Source organism: Oryzias melastigma, linkage group LG16, assembly GCF_002922805.2.
Source record: "Oryzias melastigma strain HK-1 linkage group LG16, ASM292280v2, whole genome shotgun sequence".
Lineage (NCBI taxonomy): Eukaryota > Metazoa > Chordata > Actinopteri > Beloniformes > Adrianichthyidae > Oryzias > Oryzias melastigma.
This window is the reverse complement of record NC_050527.1, coordinates 18615158-18635540: the sequence shown is the minus strand read 5'-3', so window position 1 is coordinate 18635540 and position 20383 is coordinate 18615158. Positions and strand designations below refer to the sequence as shown.

Genomic DNA, 20383 nt, shown 5'->3' with positions numbered 1-20383 from the left:
TGGCCGGTTTAAAGCTGGCTCCCTATTGGCCGGAACAGCGTAGTAGATAAGAGCTATTTGCATGTCCTTAGTTTCTTTTCCACCAGGGTTATTTGGAAGCAAGTTTTTTCATATAGAGTTCGAGCGTTAGAACATGAGATTTGAAGAAGCCTCAGTGAGAACAGGCACTGCAGATTGTTTGTAACTCTTGTGAAGGGAGCATACCAATGCGTCAGCTGCCTCATGTCACAGTTGTCTGATTGCAGTGTCACTCAGAACTGCAACAGTCAAACACAGCAGTGAACCATGACAGGCTGCAGATGAAGACATCAAGCCTTTGACAGGAAATCACAGGAGGGAGGGAGGGAGGGGAGCACGCGCTGCATCTACATCATCTCTGAGGGATGATGTCTATAATCACGTGTCTGTCTGCAGGTGTCCTCAGAGGTTTCTCCTCTTGCACACAGCAATGCCCAGACGTTTACCATCGGAGTCCTACCTCAAACTCCAGGGTTCCCACAGCTGGCCCCCGACTGCGACCTGCAGATCACAGTAAGAAACCATCCATGCCCCGGAAACTCAAATTGGTTGGGATTACTAAAACTGTAGAGGGAAGATTTTGCAGGGGCTTTGTGTCTTCTCATGGCTTCTTGCAAGTGGTGCTTTTCTGCTGATAGGACTGTCTGACAGAGATTGAAGACAATAATGGATTGATAATGCCCTTGCTGCAGCTTTAGACAATAACTCTGTGACCCGGGGAGTTCAGCTGCATTCAAAGGAGAAGAAGTCTTCTAAATCTGCATCAGTTGCTCTTCTCTGCCCTGGTCTGTTGCAGTTGATGTTTCAGCTTTGTGCTTCAGACTTTTGGGATTAAACAGAAACATTTGGAAATGATGAGCTAACAGCCATGCTGTCTGGATAAGGGATATAACATCACTGTTGTTCTTTTGTGTGTGCCTTATCTCAGATTATTCTGCAACTAATATTATTAAAAATGTTTAGGTCACATTTGTCCATTTGTGTGTTTGTGTCTGTGTGTGCGTGTGTCGGTGTGTGTTTGTGTGTGTAGGCTCTGGAGGATCGTGTCACAGAGATAACACCTTTAGCCTTGTCATTCACTGACACCGAGACTCCCAGCGAAAAGCTTCAGTACAACATCACCAAACCTCTCCTGCCAGCACAAGGTGCCGTAACCCCCCCATAAACACACCCTTGTACACACTTCACCATCACTCATGCTGCAGCTTTTTCTCATTGTATTCCAGGGAAAAGTTGCTACATTTGTAGCATCTGAAAGGCCGATCAGGAGAATAGACGTTTCAGCGGCCGCCTCCCACTCCAAGCTTGCACATAGTGATGCCATTAGCAGCTTTTTACGCAGTCTTGAACAAGCTCATGATCTACTTTCTTTTTGAATGTAATGCTGTTTGGAGCTAAACAAGTTCATTCCAGTGCTGGACAGTTTTCATTAGCAAATGAAACGACAAATCGTCCAGAAGACATTTGAGCAGGGCTAATGAGAAGATGGAATTCTGGATAAACAGAACTGATCTCACAGGGATGTGCAGGTCTTCCAAAGCTCTGCTGTTTTCATTTTTTTTTTAGATGCTCTTTTCTTAAAATATTTCAGAGTTTCACAGCTGTCATTCATGTTAAACTCATTGACTGCATAAGAGAACTGGACTGAGCAAGTGTGACATAACCCATAGAAAATGCCTTACTTCTGGCTCCAGCAAAATGAAGCCGTACCCACCACAAGAGCTTCCCTTTGTTCTTTTTCCATCACTACGATGTCTGGTTGGTTACCACTACCATCCTGTCTGTGTCTCTTTGCCATGTTGTTCTCTACCCTTTCAGACATGTTCACCATTTTGACCTTTGGGTTTCTGGTCCAGATTTCTCATATATTTGGTCTGGATGAATAGCCTTTATTGCCATTGCAACACTTACAAATCAAATCAAATCAAACTTTATTTGTATCGCACTTTTTAAAAAATTAATTTCACTCAAAGTGCTTTACATAAAACATAATAAAATTGTAAAAACAAAAGACAATGCCCACAAGCCCCACCCCCACCCCTCCACACACACGCACAAACACACATCAACATATTGCCAGAAGATTTACTGGAGGCCAGGCAGTAGTTGAGCAGCCAGAGATGCAGCAAATCCATTCATCCATCCATCCATCCATCCAATCCATCCATCCATCCATCCATAAAGCCCAACATTAAGCCCCTCCTTCTGTGTTGTTTCAGGGGCCATTGAGCACCGGGACAGACCATATACAGCAGTGAGGCATTTCACACAGGCTGACGTGGACACTGGAAAGATCATTTACAGGCCTCCCTCAGCTCCAGCTCACCTCCAGGAGCTCTACCAGTACTCCTTCATTGGTATGACCTACACACCATGGCAATACTTCTGGGTTTAAAAATGGGAAAAGCAGAATCAGACATCATCACAAGACTCTTAGCAACTTGTGATGGTCTGCCAGTATAGATCTTTAAAAAACAGTTGTTCTTCACATTGAAGCCCTCAGTCAATTTTAACACCCAATTGTCATTTAATCTCCTCCCCCAATAAAGCTTCTAATGCTGAGTGTCAAACAAAAAATGATCACCTTATTTAAACTGATGAAAAATCTATTGATCTCAGTCTCAAGCCTGCAAAAATAGTTTTCCTTTCCCACCCGGCTCAGGAGATCTTTTACAGTGTTTACCAGTCATTCAAATACAGACAATCACTACAGCTTTTGATCTTTTCCCAAAGACATCACTCTCTGATCTTAACCTAAAACACAATTTGCAGTTAACACACAATTTTCAAAACCCTGAGTGTTTGCAGAGCAAAGAGACCTGTGGGAGATCTACATCTTCATTCAGCTATTTAAAGAAGTAGAGTTGTCTGAGATGTCCAGTAGACATCTACAGTAAATTTTTATTAGTTATCTAATAGACATCATGTGTCCAGTGGGGGAAACAAACCCAAACTGATTGTTAACAACATGCAAGGCATGATGGGAAGCCGTCAAAAGTTGTCTTCTAGAGATCTAAACAGCAATGCACAATAGATCTCAATGAATTGATGTCTATCATATGCATAATGCATATCTATAGTTGTGAGCTTTGAAATAACCATGATTTAAATATCAGGTAGATGCATGTGTCCAATGGGTTGTTCTTCTTGACCACATGTGCAAGATGACTATTTCAGTTAAAATGAGATCTATTTGATGTCGTTTTCTTTTCTCTAAGCTCTAAGATGTTTAAAATGCAGCAGAAAAGTTTTACTTTGATTTAAGAACATTAAGATCCTGGCAAAGCATTCAGACTATCAGTTTCAGGCATAAAACACATCAGGATTTATTGTCACATTCTTCAGGTTTTCCAGGATTCCCCTCTCAGTTAAACCTGCTTCTGCTTTTGACCCCACAGGCCTGCCGGAGTCACTGAGTGTTTATTTCACAGGTAAAAACAGACTAACGGAGGTGTTTGTCCTCTCTGCTTCTCATTTTTACATAATCTGCCCACTCCATGTACTCTATATTACCAAAAGTATTGGCTCACCCATCCAAATGATCAGAATCAGGTGTTATAATTACTTGGCCTGGCCACCGGTGTATAAAATGAAGCACTCAGACATGCAGACAGTTTTTACAAACACCTGTTAAAGAATGTTCCACCCTCAGGAGTTCAGGGAATTCCAGCGTGGAACTGTTATAGGACGACACTGAAAGGAACTTTGAATGCTTCAGGATACCAAAACATTCTGGACAATTTCATGCTCCCAACCTGAACAGTTCGGAGCGGGCATTCCTCTTCCAACATGACTGTCACCAGAACACAAAGGAAGGTCCATACAGACATGGAGGACAGAGTCTGACCTGGACTGACCTGCACAGAGTCCTGACCTGAACCCCATAGAACACCTGTGGGGTGAATTATAGCAGAGACTGAGAGCCAGACCTTCTCCACCAACATCAGTGGGACCTGAACAATGAGCTCTGGAAGAATGGTCCAGAACTCCTAGAAACACTCCTCAACCTGTGGACAGTCTTCCAGAAGAGTTGTAGATGGAATAGCTGCTGAAGGAGGAGCAGCATCATACTGAACTCTATGGGTCAGGAATGGGATGGTACTGCAGTTCAGGTGTGAGTCAAGGTAGATGAGACAAAACTTTTGGTAATAGAGTGCATGTTTCTTCTCATTTCCTCCTGTTATGCTTTCGTTACTCCAGTCTTCCTATTTCATGTGTTTTTTATGATCTATACTCTAAACTGAAGGCTTTCAGCAGCAGCAAATTTATTCTCTTTCTATTTCTTGCTCTTTCCCCCTTCTTTAGTGTTCTTTGTTTAATATTCTGGTTGCTAGTCTTTGTCATCATTTTCTCTCTATGTAATTGTTTTTTTTAAACATTTCTTTTCATTCGTTTGTTTGTTGATACTGTTTCATAATCATCCAGGTATACAGCCTCATCTAGATTTCCTCATCTTCTTTATTAATTATCTTGTTTTTTTCTTTTACTCTCATGTCAGTCCTCATATCTCCTTTACAATAATCCAGATCATTGCTGTACTTTTTATTCCCCTTTTTTGTCAATAAACACAGTAAAAAGCTTCAGAAAAGCATTAGTGAAACCAGATCAGGGCTGTTAGTGCAGACAATTCAAATTCATAACAACAGCAAGGATAACAGTTGTACTTATATAGGAAACATTAGTGGTTCCTTAAGAAAAGTAGTAGATTTCTACAACTACCTAAACTTAAAAACTATAAATGACAATATATTGTTGGTGCAGAGATAGACCGGTCGACCTCTGATCGGGAGATTGCACTGCTTTTTACAGTAATAATAACATTTCTGTCCAATGTTTTAGAGTTGCAGGTTTTACAGCGTTACTTTAATTAACCCAGCAGCACTGAATAACACTCATCGTTCATGGCTGCTGTAGTGACCTTCTTCAGAACCGCCGACTCTCAGTTTTCAGTTAACAAACAGCAGAGTTCTAACCAACAATTAGCATTTAGTTCATATTACATTTTACAACAATTAAGTACATTTTGAAGCTTTAGATAATAACTTAAGGTGAGGGTGTATGGACGTTTTAAATTATTTATTACAGTTTATTGAACATTAAGATGATTATCATAGGAGGGGTTATACTTCTGAGGTCTCATTGGGATGGATGTACAGGCTGACAGTAACTCAGGAGCAGGAAGGAAGACAGCAAAGCCAGAGAGGAGACCCAATGAGTTTGATAACAGACATGACCACACAACTGTGGAAAAATGTCTAAATCACAAATCGAACAGAGCTCAAAAGCTTATAAATACAGATGACAACAAAAACAGTCCTTTCAGCTGATGACTGACAGCAGGCAGCTTTGACAGGCCCAGAAGGGGGCGGGGTTCATCTGGGAGGAGCCATAGACAATCTACACATAAACCAAACCAGAAATCAAAGTAAAGAGCCAAAAAGCAACAGCCCTAAGACCAAACCATGAGCTCTGCTTTGTGTTTCTCAGTGTCAGATGGGGAACACACCACCCCTGAGATGGATTTTGCGGTCCTGCTGCTTTCAAACCACCAGCAGCCACCAGTATTTCAGGTTCTGGATCCAGTTCTGGAGGTCAGCCTGGGGGGTCAAGCCAGCATAGGTAATCCCAACCAAAGCTCAGCTGGCCCTGTGGAGCTGCAGAGAGCATGGAGGAGTCTGAGTGTTTGCTGTGTTTGTAGGCGGGCAGCATCTGGCTGTGAGCGACGCGGACACGCCTCCCGATGAGCTGGAGTTTGAGCTGGTGGAGGCTCCGTCTCACGGACAGCTGATCAGAACCAAGCATGAAACCCCCGTGACCCAGGGTAAAACAGTCCACACACACTCATATGGAGAGAAAATAGAATCAACGAACTGTGGGTGCATAATTCTTGATTTGTGCATAAATAAGGATTTGTGTGTGTGTATTCCTGATTTGTTTGTGTGTAATTTAGGATTTGTGCATAACTTTGGATTTGTATGTGCGTATTCTTGATTTGTAACTCATAAAATGTGTTTTGTGCATAAATAAAAAAATTACAAAATTTTAAAAAATACCAAATACAATTTACACATGCATGAATTAAAATTACAACAACTTGAAACTAATTACACATAAAAATCTTTAAAAAATACACATTAATCATCTTTTACGCACGGATGAAACCTCAGTTACACAGGAATTCCATCGTGAGACTCTTTTCACGTCTCACTGTGAGTGATGCGTTTAAGGACTACTAGAATGCTGGGCCATTAGAGTTTTCTTATTAGCTGTTTTAATCTTAGATTGTGAATAATATCTGGTTAAACTTGACATTTTCACACTTTTTTAACCCCTCCACTCTCTTTGGGGTCCAGATGACTCCACCCACATATTGATGTGTGACTCCTTCCATGACAAATGTGGACAAAGGTGGACAGGATTTTATGTCTGCCATGGACATTAGTGAAACTCAAAAATAAAAAAATAAAAAAGTTCAGCCCACTGTCTTGTGGGGTCCAGATGACCCCACTTTTAATGTGAACAAGCTAAGGAGAGCGGAAGGGTTAAACAGATATGACTGATAATTAATATAAAAAAGTGCAAATAAACATTTTTAGAAACACTTATCCCTTTAAAAAATAAAAATATTTTCCAGAAAAGAGCGCATTCGATCTACAGCAGCTCCTCTGACGGCCCCTCCGGGGCTCTGTCCCGAGCGAGGATAGTTAGCGGTGCTGGGGTGCTGGACCCTCTAAACTCCCGGGGATCGTAGCCGGCCGGTACTGCCTGTAATCGCCGCGTTTGCTGACCAGAACTTACTTTAGACACGGCAGCGTCGAGCAGGCTCGGGCAGAGCTGGCGCGGGCTGAGGGTTCTTTGGTCCGGTCTAGTGGGGAGACCGGCGGCAGACCGTGGCGCCGACAGGTCCTTCTAAACATCCACAGGGGAGAGCCTTGATCGGACCACCGGCCCTACGATCTGCAGGAGTTTAGAAGGGTCCGGCAACGCCTGCTATCACCAAGACAGGTGATCAGCTCTTGGGACAGACCCCCCTGTGTCTGCACTGTCAAGGGCGTTTAAAAACGTTTATTTAGACTTTTTTATATTAATTATCAGTCATATCTGTTTAAGAAAGTGGGAAAATGTCAAGTTTCACCAGATATTATTCACACTCTAAGATTAAAATGACTGATAAGAAAAGTCTATTGACCCAGCATTTTAGTAGTCCTTGAACGCATCACTCACAGATGATTCAGTGAGACGTGAAAAGAGTCTCACGATGGAATTCATGTCTAACTGAGGTTTCATCCGTGCGTAAAAGATGATTAATGCGCATTTTTTAATGATTTTTGTGTGTAATTAGTTTCAAGTTGTTGTAATTTTAATTTGTGCATGTGTAAATTGTATGTATTATTCTTTTTTATTTTGTAATTTTTTGACTTATGCACAAAACATACTATATGAGTTTCAAATCAAGAATGCGCACACACAAATCCAACACAGAGCAGCAGTGCAGAAGCCTCTACGTTCAGGCCTCTCCCCCTCGACGTTCACGCTCTGTCCAGCCATGTGGGAGGGTCCTTAGCTTTCATAGACCCAAAAACATTTAGACTTTCTACATCTCACTCAGATCTTTTTTTTACAAACATTTAATCATTGTGTTACCTATCAGGTCAAAATGTGTCTAACATCCGTTGGATGATGTTTCATTGGATAGAAACTAGAGATTCCATTTTCCTATCACAGCCTGACCCATGAAAGCATCATGTCTTCTTGGCAGGTATTCAGACTCTTAATGAGCTTTCATTATCATCTTGTAGAAGTTTTAATGACATCATTGAAGGCTCCCATCTTGTTCTCTTATGCTTGATCTAAAATCCGACTGACATAAGTTGTGAGCTGCTTTGCTTCTGAGCAGGTTGTCATCCCCACTCATTCCTGAAGCTGCGGAGACCCCAGGCAGCGGCCAAAAATAACCTGCCTCCTCTCCCGCTCCTCCTCAGGGGACACCTTTAGCTTCAACGATGTCACCCGCAACATTCTTCTGTACCGCCATGCTGGGCTCTCTGCTGAAGATGACTCTATGACCTTTTCAGTCAGTGATGGCATTTCCATGGCAACGACTGTGGTGCAGGTGCAGGTGCTGAGTGATGGTGGCCTCGGGCCACAGCGAGACGCCACAGCCTCTATGATGCTGGAAGTGGGCGAGAAGAGCAGCACAGTGATCAGACGGTCCCAGCTTTCCTACAGCGTGAGTGACAGACTGAAGAAGCTAAGCGCTCTGTCCAGACCTTCTGTTTCTAAGGATGAAATGAGATGGACTTTAGAAAAGTCTGGGAACCAACGCTCCAAAACTGAAGTGAAGCGTAGGCTGATGTCCTGTTTGCTGCAGTGACAGAAGTCTTTAAACTCCAAATACAATCGTCCCAGTGGTCCTTTCATTGTGATTTAGCAGTTTTTAGGCAAAATCAAAAACCTGTGTTTTTTTCTAGGACATAGTTTCTGCAGAGCAGCAGGAGTTCATCAGAAATGTTCCTCTGAGTTGTGAGCAGGATTGTTGGTGTGACGTCAGTCTCCACTCATTTACACTCTCTCCCACTGGCTCATAGCCCCTCACAACGAGAGTTGGGCACCGATTGGGTTTCATTTGGTTCCGGTGCCAAAGCGGTTCTTTAGGTTCAGTTTCTAACCAGTGCCAATTTCGGTTCTTCAGCAATAAAAAATAATGCCTACAACTTCCCAAATCAAAATATTTTCAAAGTTGTCTCATATTGACACATGGTTCAGACCTCCACATGTCGTTGTTTTTTCATGTGCTGGCTGTTCCTAACCAAACGTGATCCTGAGCTAGACACCGCGGCTGAGGGGCTGCAGTGTCTCAGGGCTTTCCAGGGCTTTGATCTCACTCAAGGCCCGGGGGTCTGGATGACAGTCAAACTGAGTTTGAAGGTTGTCCTGCATAAACCCGAGAGGAGGAAAAATAGGGAACCTTTTTTTTTTATTATTTATTTATACAAAAATAAGTAAAGCATCTCAGTTCAGGAGACCCGACCAGGCTGTTCCCTCTCCCCGCAGCAGCTGTCTGTCCTCTGGCGTGTTGAGCGAGCTCAGGTGAAGTCTGGGAGGCTGACTGCAGTCAGAGAACTGCCATGCTGTGACAGGAGAAAAACACTCATGTTGGATCAGTATTTTACCCTCTGATCTAGTCCCTGAAAACGTCACATGTCCAAAGCTGAGTTCCTGATTGGCTGATGTGATGCAGCGACCTGTCAAACTTCTGTGACCTGCAGCCAGACATTTGAGCGCTGCACACTCTTGTGCTCGCCCTGTCAGCGGTCTTATATGAGCCCGCCCACTATCACTGGAAAGGCAGAATGATTATCTAAAACTTCAACGTACTGAGCAGAGTAGAAGTGACTGACATGTCCTCAAACAAATAGACCTTCAATGAAACTAAACACTGAAATGAGGAACTGTTTTCAGCTTTTCTCAGTTCCGGTAGAACCGCGTAAATCATAATGGTTCCTACTGAACTGAATCTCGGTGTCCAACCCTACTCAGAACCCCAAGGTAACATTACTGTTGTAACAAAAATTGGCGATCAAAATTGGAGCTATCCAGCCCTTCAGACTTGATCCAGATTTCAACTCAGACAAGGAAAACAAAGATGTTCATGGATCTATTTGTCTGACAGTAGATGATCAGTATGGAGCGGAGCAGGAAGACTGTGGTCTGCCTATAGCAGTCACTGCATCACAAAAGAGAGCTTTCTAAAATACATTTTTTTCATTTGCCCCTGACTCATCCCGATTTAGAAAGATAGGTCATCCCATGAGGTAAATGGTATTGTTGCAGTAGCTCAACAACATCAGCAACAACCCAACATTATCAATATTTATTGGTAGAAAATAATAAAATAACTTGTGAAAAACGTACAATAAGAATAAGAGTGTATTGCAGTGTACAATATACACATATTTACAAATCATAAAAAAAAAAACATGAATCAATTTTAACCTAAAAATTTTAATCTGGCAGACTGGTTGGAGCAGCAGATCTGCAGACATGTTCTGTTCCTTTATTGTGGAATTCTGTTACAAAATAGATGAGAGCAGATTCTCCTGCAATATGAAGATTTTTCAATCTGCAGCATTTATGTTGTTTGATGCAGCAAGTTTTTTTTTAATCTAACATCATTGTTCTTGAGGTTTCATCCTTCTTAAGAGCTGCTGCTGCTGGACTGTGTTACAGCCACAATGTTGAGAGCTCTCTGTCTGGTTGATCAGGACGACTCCTCCTCTGATGAGCAGATCTTCCTTCAGCTGGTGTCTGCTCCAATGTACGGTATCTTGACCAGGAGCCAAGCCCAGCAGGAGCCCCAGGAGTTAAGGGAGTACTCCTCCTTCACCATGGAGGACGTCAACATGCACAGGATCAGGTTGGTGAGGGCAGAGATACTCTGAGGAAACAGTCGATTCAGAGTCCCTAGTCCCCATTAGCACATTCTCTTTTCCATGTTTCGGCAGATATAGCATGCTGCATGTGGACAGGTTGATTTCCAGGTGAATCTCTCCTCATCACAGCCAGAAAACACAAATGAAAGCATGCCTGTTATTTTCTGCAGGTTCAAATTCCTAAAACAGTCAAAGAAAATACAGTCAGAACATTTGTAATGCTGAAGAAGGGATTTTTGTGAAAGCCACAGAGTCACCAGAGTGACTTCATTTACTGCACAGTCATTTCTTTACTCCTGCTCATGCTACGGCCACAAACACAACTGCCACGGCGCTTTGGGGAGGCATCGTAAGCCTTGTCATGAATGCAGATGGCTATAGTCCGGTGGAGGTCAGTCTGGCGGGGACGCCATTATGAAAGTGGATAAACGGCTGGACGGTCACAGGGTGGTGGCAGCCGGATCCCCGTCCGGTGGCTGTCCGTATCAAGTGCCACCGGCTGCCAGCCGCCCGGTAGCCCGGTGGGGTACATACTTCTGGGTCGAGTGGATGCTGGCCTGTCTTTGCTTCTCCCTGGACTCTACTCAGTCAGTTTTTTCCATACATGAACTTTGCATTTGCAATCACTGAGTAGATTCTCATTGCATTCTCTCTACCATATTTCATGTTGCCTTGTGACTGAACCTGTGCACTATGACACCTGAGCTAGTCTGTCTAGCTGAGCTAGACTCACCTGGACTGTCCTGTCATCTGTCAGCATCCATGAACAGAGCTTGCTAAGCTCCACTGCTCCTCATCTGATCCACCCCCTCCACTCCAGCACCCAGACATTTTATATGTGTCCCGTTAGAAATCCACCACTGGGGCTCTCGCATTATGACAGCTCCAACTCTTTCAGATCTCTCTGACCTTCTGGTCGCTAAACACCATAGAACACTAACCGCCACACAGACCGAAGCGTCCTGGCCCGCCTAGCTCGGTCAGCTAACAACACTGCTGCCAAACTCTCCTCCACAGCATTCATCTTTGGTCTTTTAAACATCCACTGTCTTTCAAGCATCTCATCCAAGATCTCCTCACTGATTGGAGTTGATGTCTGCCAGACTTTAGCCCGCTAAGTGAAGCTGTTCACATCATAAGTGGGGGAATTGATCTGGGTACCAATGCTATTATTACCATGATCAGTATCAATATTAGTGTGACGATATCAATATATCGGCTGCAGTTTTTCTTCAATACCTACAGCAAAGTGATCCAACTCACTCACAGAGTTCATGTGAGTGCAGTGTCTAACTCAGTTCAGTCAGAACCAGATCCTAAACCTTACACAAGCTGTACCAGCAGCTCCTGCAATGACCTCCCATCAGCTGCAACAGCAGGCAGGGCATGGAGAGAGTTTGACACCCAAATCCTGAGATCACAACTATTGAAATGTTGCCAAGTCCAGAGAAGCCAATTCCACGGGATGAAGACCCGGAAAAATGAATGAGGCGAGAGACTTTTTCAGGAGAAGATTGCAAAAAAAACATCTGGGGGTATTTAAAACATCTGTTCCTGCAGAGAGGATGTTCTCTAAGTTGGGACAGTTGATAACTGAAATAACTACAAAAAGGGAAGAATGTGAACATGTTAATATTTACTAGCCCTATAATCACTTGGTATCAATCAATATCAAAATTACCAGTATTGCCCACCCCCAATGTGTGTGTGGGGGGGGGACTCCCCATGATTTAATGTTAGAACTGGAGGATAGCGCATGTGTCTGTACCTTCATATCAAGTTTTCATTCAAATTCCATTTCTTGATTTCATGACAGACTTGTGGGACTTGCTTCAAGGAGTTGATAAAGAGGACTGCTGCAGAAGTTCTCAGGGTAAACCTGCAATCAGCTTTCATTGCTCTGATCGCAGCTGGAGATGTTAAAGATCACTTCTTCCTGAATTTCAAGCACATCAGGAGGAGATAGAGCCTTTCTGGTGCTTTACCTTGTATTTTTTTTTCACCTGAGAAAAAAAGAATTTCCTGGAAGTCATCTACATTACATTATTGAATGTTACATTCATTATTTAGCTCAAGTTTAGTTAGGAAGTGAAGAGCACTGCGAGGGGTCATGAAGCTCTTCAGGGACGATTGTCTGGTGTGGTTCAGTCAAACTAGGAATGCATGCGAGGATTCAGACTGCTCAGAAAAGATTGATCTGGAATGATTTCAGTCTGTAAAAGAGCATCAACCGCTATGTTTGAAAAAAGCTTTTGCTTGCAGATAGAAGTAAGTCTGAATCTGTCCGGGTACAATCATAAAGTGGAGAAAACCTGTCTGAGAGGTTTCTGTGCACCTGTGTCCCCATCAACAGGTACGTCACATCATTAGAGACGGGGAACCAGCCGGTGACCGACGTCTTCCACTTCTTTGTTCACGACGAGCACAACAATCGCCTTGACAACCAGATGTTCACAATAACCATCACTCCCACGCCACGGCAGCCGCCGCTGGTCACCGTGCACAGCGGCATCAAGGTTTCTGTCCTATACGTGCACACACGAGGGTGGGGAGCTCCAGCAGAACAACACTTATCTCCTTCAGCACAGCTGAACTCAAAAAGGAAAACCATCTCTGTGAACGATGTTTGACAGAATCTGTTTCCTTCCGAGTTACAGCAGAAACCACTCAGGTTTGACGAACATGAAGCTTCAGGTCACTGAGTCAGCTGCAGATGAAACAGAACAGAATCAAAACAAAATCAAAGCAAAACTACCAACATGAACAAAGTAAAGTGATGTGGTTAAACCTTTGCAATCTCTCAGAGACGTAAACTGAGACTCTGCATGTGTTCTGCTACTTCTCTTACTAAATGTAATCATTCTTTTCTTCATGGCATTAAGCAAACTCAGACAGAGAAACTCTTACTCGTGGTCACAGTGACCCTGCCAGTTGTTTCAGGCACACTGACAGGATTGGGCATCGTTTAGGACATTTTTAACCAAAGCAGAGCACTCTGCAGAGCTTCTTCATCATTTCTGTCCCATGTGTGCTCAGGTACAGGAAGGTGGGCGTTTGCAGCTCTCCACCAATCACATCTCAGTAGGTGGTGAGGACACGCCCAGAAAGGAGCTGCTCGTTTGGCTCATCAGTCCCCCCAAGTACGGCTTCATTGAAAACACCGGGAGAGGTGAACTTCAAACAAACTGTGGCAGAATCATTTGAGCTTCTGACATCTCCAGCAGGAAGAGAATGAAAGGAAAACATCATCAGTTCAAGGAAGCAAGCAATGACAAGCTAAATGGAAAGACAAACATTTAACTGACTTTTCATACCTAATTAAACTCTAATTGTAACATTTTTCTATTTGCTGTTCTGATTTTGAGTACAAATCTTTTGTTGTTAATTTTGAACTTAGGATCAACCAGCATTATTTGTTTCCTAAAAGCAATATTGATCTTGATGATCTAAAATCACACAGTTGCCAGTCGTTTGCTTAGAGATCTGCTGACGTTTAAATTCAGGGCCTTTGTTCTTATCTGTTCCAAGATCTTTCTTTGTTCAGAAGTGACTCTGTTGATTTGGGCTGCAGGCGGCTTATCTGGGGGTTCTCGGATCATCACGCCAGACTCGCCGTTTTCTGTGGAGGATCTGCTGTCTGAGCATATCTTCTACGTTCACGACAACCAGAGGAACCCTGATAGCCAGCGGGACGTCTTCAGCTTTTACATCAGTGATGGGCAAAGCCAGACAGAGGCGTTTAATGTGGAGATACAAATCCAGGTAAGATAAGGGTTCCCCTTATGAACCAGTCCATGTTTCATAGTTGTGTTACTACTGTAGCGCTCAAGAGACACGACCCTCGCTTTAAACACTTTAAAGGACATTTTTTCATTCTTACACAAACTTTTATCTAAATTTTTGCTGTGGAAGGTTTCAAACGACACTTTGAATAAATACCTTAATTATTTGAACTATTACACAAAAACCCTCAAAGATAAGCTTGAACGCCTGTCACAGCAAAACTTCAAACTTTTTGTCTTTCTCTGCTGACTGGTAAGTGAGGAAATGTGGTAAATCCAAAAGTGGGGGGTAGTTCTGTAGACAAACAACAGATGGTGTCACCCCAATATGTGACAGTGAATCTGCTGTTTGGAAGGAACTCTCCCTCCTGAGAGAGGCTGACCTGTCAGGCTGTTCTCTCTGCCCCTCCACCCAAAGGCTTGGACTATCATTACTGGGCACTTCAGTCCTGTTTCTGTCTCATTGTGCTGCTTTGCATCCAGGATGTACTCAGAGTTCACAGTGTTCACAGCAGACTCACCACAGAGTCGTGTGACTCTCTGAATATTCAGATGGCACTGCTGTGGTGATGTATGTGGTGGTCAGGAGTGGCAGTACATGGACCGCATGGAGACAGGAACTGGACTGGAGTGGAGGGGAGTGCCTTCTTCCGAACAGAACCAAGACTAAAGAGATGATGCTGGACTTCTGGAAGTCCAAACACCACTGACTCCAATGGGTTCATAGAAGCAGAACCTCAACTGGAGCAGTCCTACAGTAACCTCAGATTAGTCTGGATGAGAACCTGAAGACGGAGCAAAGCCCCTGTTCCTCCTGAGGAGTCTGGACCTTTTCGTCTGCAGAAGCATTCCTCACGTTTTGTCAGACAATGGTGGCAGACGCCTTTTCTGTGTGTCACTGGTAGATTATGAGGCTTTAAACTGTCATACGTTTGCTGCTAAATGTCTTTTTAGACTTGTTAAGTAGATTATCCTCTCCTGCATCTGCAGGGAAGCAGCTGTTTATGTTAGACTTCAGACAGGATGGGTGAAGCTAATGGTGTGTGTGTTTGTGTTTGCTGAGGAGTAAAACAGGAGCAGTGTTTGAAAGTAGGATTTAACTACAACATTTTGCCCCGCAACAGAGTAAAGAGAGCAGTGAGCTGATAATGTCCGCCAACAGCATCCATGTGGAGGAAAAGTCTGGAGTCATCATCACCAACTCTTCTCTGAGCGTCCTCACTAAAGACACGCCGGAGAGCGAGATCCTCTTCACCATCATCAGGATTCCCACCTACGGTGAGAAGATCTTCACTCCTTAAAGAAGGTTTCTGTTATTGAAAGAGGCTTTCTTTTCCTAAAACATGTTGTAGGAACACTATTTCATTGACAATTCAAACTAGGAGAGGAAATGGATTGATTTGATAAAATGAAGAGGAAGAATGAGCCAACATGCAGACTGAGAGAGTGATGTCTGCATGAAAGAGCCATGCCAGATCAGATCTCTTCCTTCAGTTTTTACAGCCGCTCAGATCATGATGCTTCATTGAACCTTTGAACTTTTTTTAGAGTTACTTTGAATCATCATGCAATCTCTGCTAGTGTTGCTAGATAGTCATGATTTTACAGCCCAAAAGACATCTAAAAAAAACACCAGACTCAGCTAAAACACTGGTTTACTAACCAAAATCAGCAATTAATCACACATTATTTATTATTTCCTGATTTGATTGAAAGCCCAATTTTAACACATCCTATATTGTATTACATCCATTATTTTGTTATTAGTCATATCAAAACATGAAATAATGAACTTCTATTAAACTTTACTAACAACCACTGATGTTTTCTCAAACGTCAAGAACAATGAAGGTAGTAGTTCACTTTCATCTTATCCCTTTCGGGGTCGCCACAGCATAACAGCACCCACTGTTTCACATCAGTGATTTGGCAGAGTTTTTACACCGGATGCCCTTCCTGACACAACCCTGTACTTGAGGGGCACAGGGACCCAGTTAGGCAGTAGCGTCAAGGTTCTTGGCTAAGGACCCAATCTGGGTGGGGTCAGTGGACAACCCTGGGAATCGAACCCAGGGCTCCTGAGTGTCAGCCCTTCACCTAGCCCACTGAGCCACCCAGCCGCAATGAACAATGAAAAACAGATAAATAAAAACTAGGAAAGTGAAATTAAAAGCCACAAATAATAAAATTTGATAGGAGTTCTAGTTTAACTTATTCACCTATCAAGAACAGGAGTGAAAATTGTTCTTCTTTATTGACTTTTCATGAGTCTGGCTGAGCTCAAGTTCAAGCTAATCTCTCTGAGAAATGTAGTAAAGATGGATTTGATTTTCAAAAACTTGTTCTGATAGATAGATAGATAAATAGATCGATCGATAGATAGATTTGGTCTTTAATAATCCGTTAGGAAATTTAAAAGTGGTCATCTGCTAACAATCATAAAAACATACACACATAAAAGCATAATAAAAACAATAGGAGTCAGGGGATTAAAAAAATTAAAGGATAAAAAAAATGAATTACAATTACAGGAATAACTAAGCTAAATATCAATTGATTAAACAAATAAAAAATGAATGGAATAAAATAATTAAAGGCTCCTCAGATGCTCAGCCAAAGAATTGTACTGCCGGATGGCACGAGGAACAAAACAGTTCTTCATTCTGTCCGTGGAGCAGCGCTGGGACAGCAGTCTGCTGCTGAATGTGCTCCTCCTGCTGGTGAAGGCCTCATGTAGGGGGTGGGAGGGATTCCTCATGATGGACCTGAAGACGGCCAGAGTTCTCTGCTCTGCCACCTCCTCCACAGGAGCCAGCTTCAGTCCCACCACAGAGCTCGCCCTCTTGATGATTTTGTTGAGCCGGCAGAGGTTCTTCTTGCTGGTGCTGCACCAGCACACAGCACCATAGAGGAGAGCACTCGCCACCACAGACTGATAGAACATCTGCAGCAGCTTAGTGCAGATGTTGAACGAGCGCAGCCTCTGGAGAAAGTACAGCCTGGACTGACTCTTCTTGAAGAGCTGATCTGTGTTGGCGGTCCAGTCCAGCTTGTGGTCCAACACGACCCCCATGTACTTCAAGGTCTCTACCTTCTCCACGCTGTCTCCCTCTATGTGCAGCAGCTGAGGTGTTGAAGCTTTCCTCCTGAAGTCCAGAACCATCTCCTTGGTCTTCTGGACATTCAGCTGCAGCTGGTTCTCCCTGCACCAGTCCACAAAGTCCTCCAGCAGCCGCCTGTACTCGCTGTCCTCTTCTCCTTTGATGTAGGCCACAACAGCTGTATCGTCTGAGAACTTCTGCAAGTGGCAGGTCGTGGTGTTGTAGCGGAAGTCAGACATATACAGAGAGAAGAGAAGAGGAGACAGCACTGTCCCCTGCGGTGCCCCGACACTGCAGCTGAGGGTACTGGAGACCGATCCCCCCATGCGGACGTATTGCAGCCTGTTAGTGAGGTAGTCCATGATCCAAGAAACCAAGGGTGGTTGTACAGCCATCTTGATGAGCTTTTTCTGCAGTATGTGAGGATGAATGGTGCTAAAGGCGCAGGAGAAATAAAAAAACAGAATTCTCACTGCACCACCTCCTTCCTCCAGGTGTGAGAGGGTACGGTGTAGCAGGTAGAGGACAGCGTCCTCCACCCCCACTCTCTCCCTGTAGGCGAACTGCAGTGGATCTTGGACATGCTGCACCTGTGGCTTCAGCTGCTGCAGCACCAACCTCTCAAAGGTCTTCATCACATGTGAAGTCAGTGCTACAGGCCGGTAGTCTTTGTTCTCCTTTGGATGCTTGACTTTGGGGAGAGAAACAATGCATGAGGTCTTCCACAGAGATGGCACCCGTCCAGGCTCAGGTTAAACAGATGCTGAAGAGGATTCCCAAGCTTGTTTGCACACGTTTTCAGGAGTCTGGGACACACTCTGTCTGGACCTGGTGCTCTCCTGATGTTCAGTCTCTGCAGTTCCCTCCTCACCAGATGATCTGTGATGTGGTGGGAAACACAGTCTGCAGGTGGAGGGCGTGGATCACATGGAGAGGACACTGGAAGAGAGGGATCATGGCTGATGGAGGAAGGAGCAGCCTGAGGAGCTGGGCCTTCCTCTGGTTGAGGGGTCAGGACAGGCAGTGGGATGGGCACGGTGATGGGTGTGGTGCAGACCAGGCTGGTGTTGGAAGTGGGGGGGTGAGGGGGTGGCAAATGAAACGTCAAACCTATTAAAATAGGTATTCAGTTCATTGGCTGTTTCAGCACTTTCCCCCACTATCTTTGTCGTCTTGTTGCACCCTGTGATTGTTTTCATTCCTTCCCACACCTCCCTGATGTTATTGTTCTCCAGTTTCTTCTCCACTCTGTCCTTATAGGTGTTTTTTGCATCTTTCAGGCAGCTCCTCAATTCTATCTGCACTCTTTTAATTTCCTCCTGATCCTTCGTGTTGAATGCTCTCTTCTTTTTATTTAGAATCTAATATTTAAGGGAAAGTGTTCCATTCTTGCGCTGCTGTTACTGAGAAGGCTGAAAGCACTTCTCCTCAGAGGAACTATGCAGTCTCCTCTAACCGACCCTCGTGTCACTCTTTGTGAGTTGGCTCGTACTTGGACAAAAAATGACAAACCATTTATGATTTTATAGAACAAACAGTTTTGTGTTTTTTATGAAGTTGTCACAGCTTAACAGTTTATGCTTTAGTAAAATGGTACAGTGGTGATATCGTAATGGTTTCTTATCCAGTATTTTAATTGTTTTTTTTTACAAAGACTTTAAGGGTTTTAATGCTGTTTTGTTGGTCTGTGACCACGTTGTGAGACAATATGTCATGAGTGACAAAACCATTGCATGCATATACATTATAGCAGACTGCAGCGACAAATGTGACCGAATAAATTTGAAATTTGACAGATTAAATTTAACACGGTTACACACTCTTTTGATTTAGCGGCTGGGTGGCTCAGTGGGCTAGGTGAAAGGCTGATACGCAGGAGCCCTGTGTTCGATTCCCAGGGTTGTCCACTGATCCCCACCCAGATTGGGCCCTTGATGCTGCTGCCTAACTGGGTCCCTGTGTCCCTCAAGTACAGGGTTGTGTCAGGAAGGGCATCCGGTGTAAAATCTATGCCAAATCACTGATGGGAAACAGTGGGTGCTGTTACACTGTGGCGACCCCGAAAGTGAACTACTACACACTCTTTTGATTTGTGGTTTAAATGTCATTTTTGTGTCTAATAAAACCCCAAGATATTCAAACTCTGAGACAACTTCTATTTTTTTTCCAGCAACAAAAACATCTGCCTGTGCATCTATACGGTTTTAGAGAAAAACATTGCAACTGTCTTATTTACATTGAGTTTTAGGCTTGACTGATCCAACCATTCTGCAAAATGACCCATAGCTTCAGTGAGAATTTCAGCCACATGAAATGTGTTTTTACCATGTGCATATATTACAGTATCATCAGCATACATCTGCATAAATACATTTGAACAGACTGTTGGAAGGTCATTTATGTAAAAAGAAAATAGCAAGGGGCCTAGGATGGACCCTTGTGGAACACCGGTGGAGAGAGGAAGAGGAGAAGAGAAAGAATTGTTTATTTGAACAGACTGAGATCTATTTGAAAGATATGATTCTATCCATTTGATTGAATTTCTGGAAAATTTGAATTTGGTTAATTTGATCAATATTTTTTATGATTTATAGTGTCAAATGCATTTTTCAGGTCAAGAAACACAGCTCCAACCACCCCACCTTTATCCAAACAGAAGCAGTTAGCTGTCTCTGTTGAGTGGCGAGCTCTAAAGCCAAACTGCATAGGATGAAGTGAAAAGGATGTGTTATTTAGATGAGCAATTATTTGTTGGGCAATACGTTTCTCTGTGACTTTGGACACCGTAGGTTTAATACTGATGGGCCTGTAATTAGAAGATAACAAGGAATCTCCTTTTTTGTGGATTGGAATCACAACTAATGACTTCAGTTTACTCGGAAATGATGCTTCAGAAATGGATAGATTGAGAATGTTGGTCACAGGTGTTATCAAAGTGGAACTGAGCTCTTTCAACATACTAGAGTCTAAACCATATATGTCTTTGGTTCTAGATGGCTTAAGTGACCTTATTGTTTGCAGAACCTCAGACTCTGTGACACTGTTGAAG

General features: G+C 43.4%; 1 protein-coding gene across 1 annotated transcript in view; it reads left to right on the top strand.

Annotated features, from left to right (window-relative positions):
- Window positions 1-414: 414 nt before the first annotated feature.
- fras1 (Fraser extracellular matrix complex subunit 1) overlaps window positions 415-20383 on the top strand; it is a gene marked incomplete at its 5' end in the record, with an annotated part of 79968 nt that continues 59999 nt past the window's right edge. The window contains 12 exon segments of the mRNA XM_024260302.2: window positions 415-531; window positions 1049-1163; window positions 2238-2375; window positions 3417-3449; window positions 5506-5637; window positions 5717-5839; window positions 8001-8248; window positions 10284-10435; window positions 12805-12967; window positions 13488-13620; window positions 14023-14213; window positions 15358-15511. Coding sequence (XP_024116070.1) covers window positions 415-531; window positions 1049-1163; window positions 2238-2375; window positions 3417-3449; window positions 5506-5637; window positions 5717-5839; window positions 8001-8248; window positions 10284-10435; window positions 12805-12967; window positions 13488-13620; window positions 14023-14213; window positions 15358-15511 — 1699 coding nt within the window.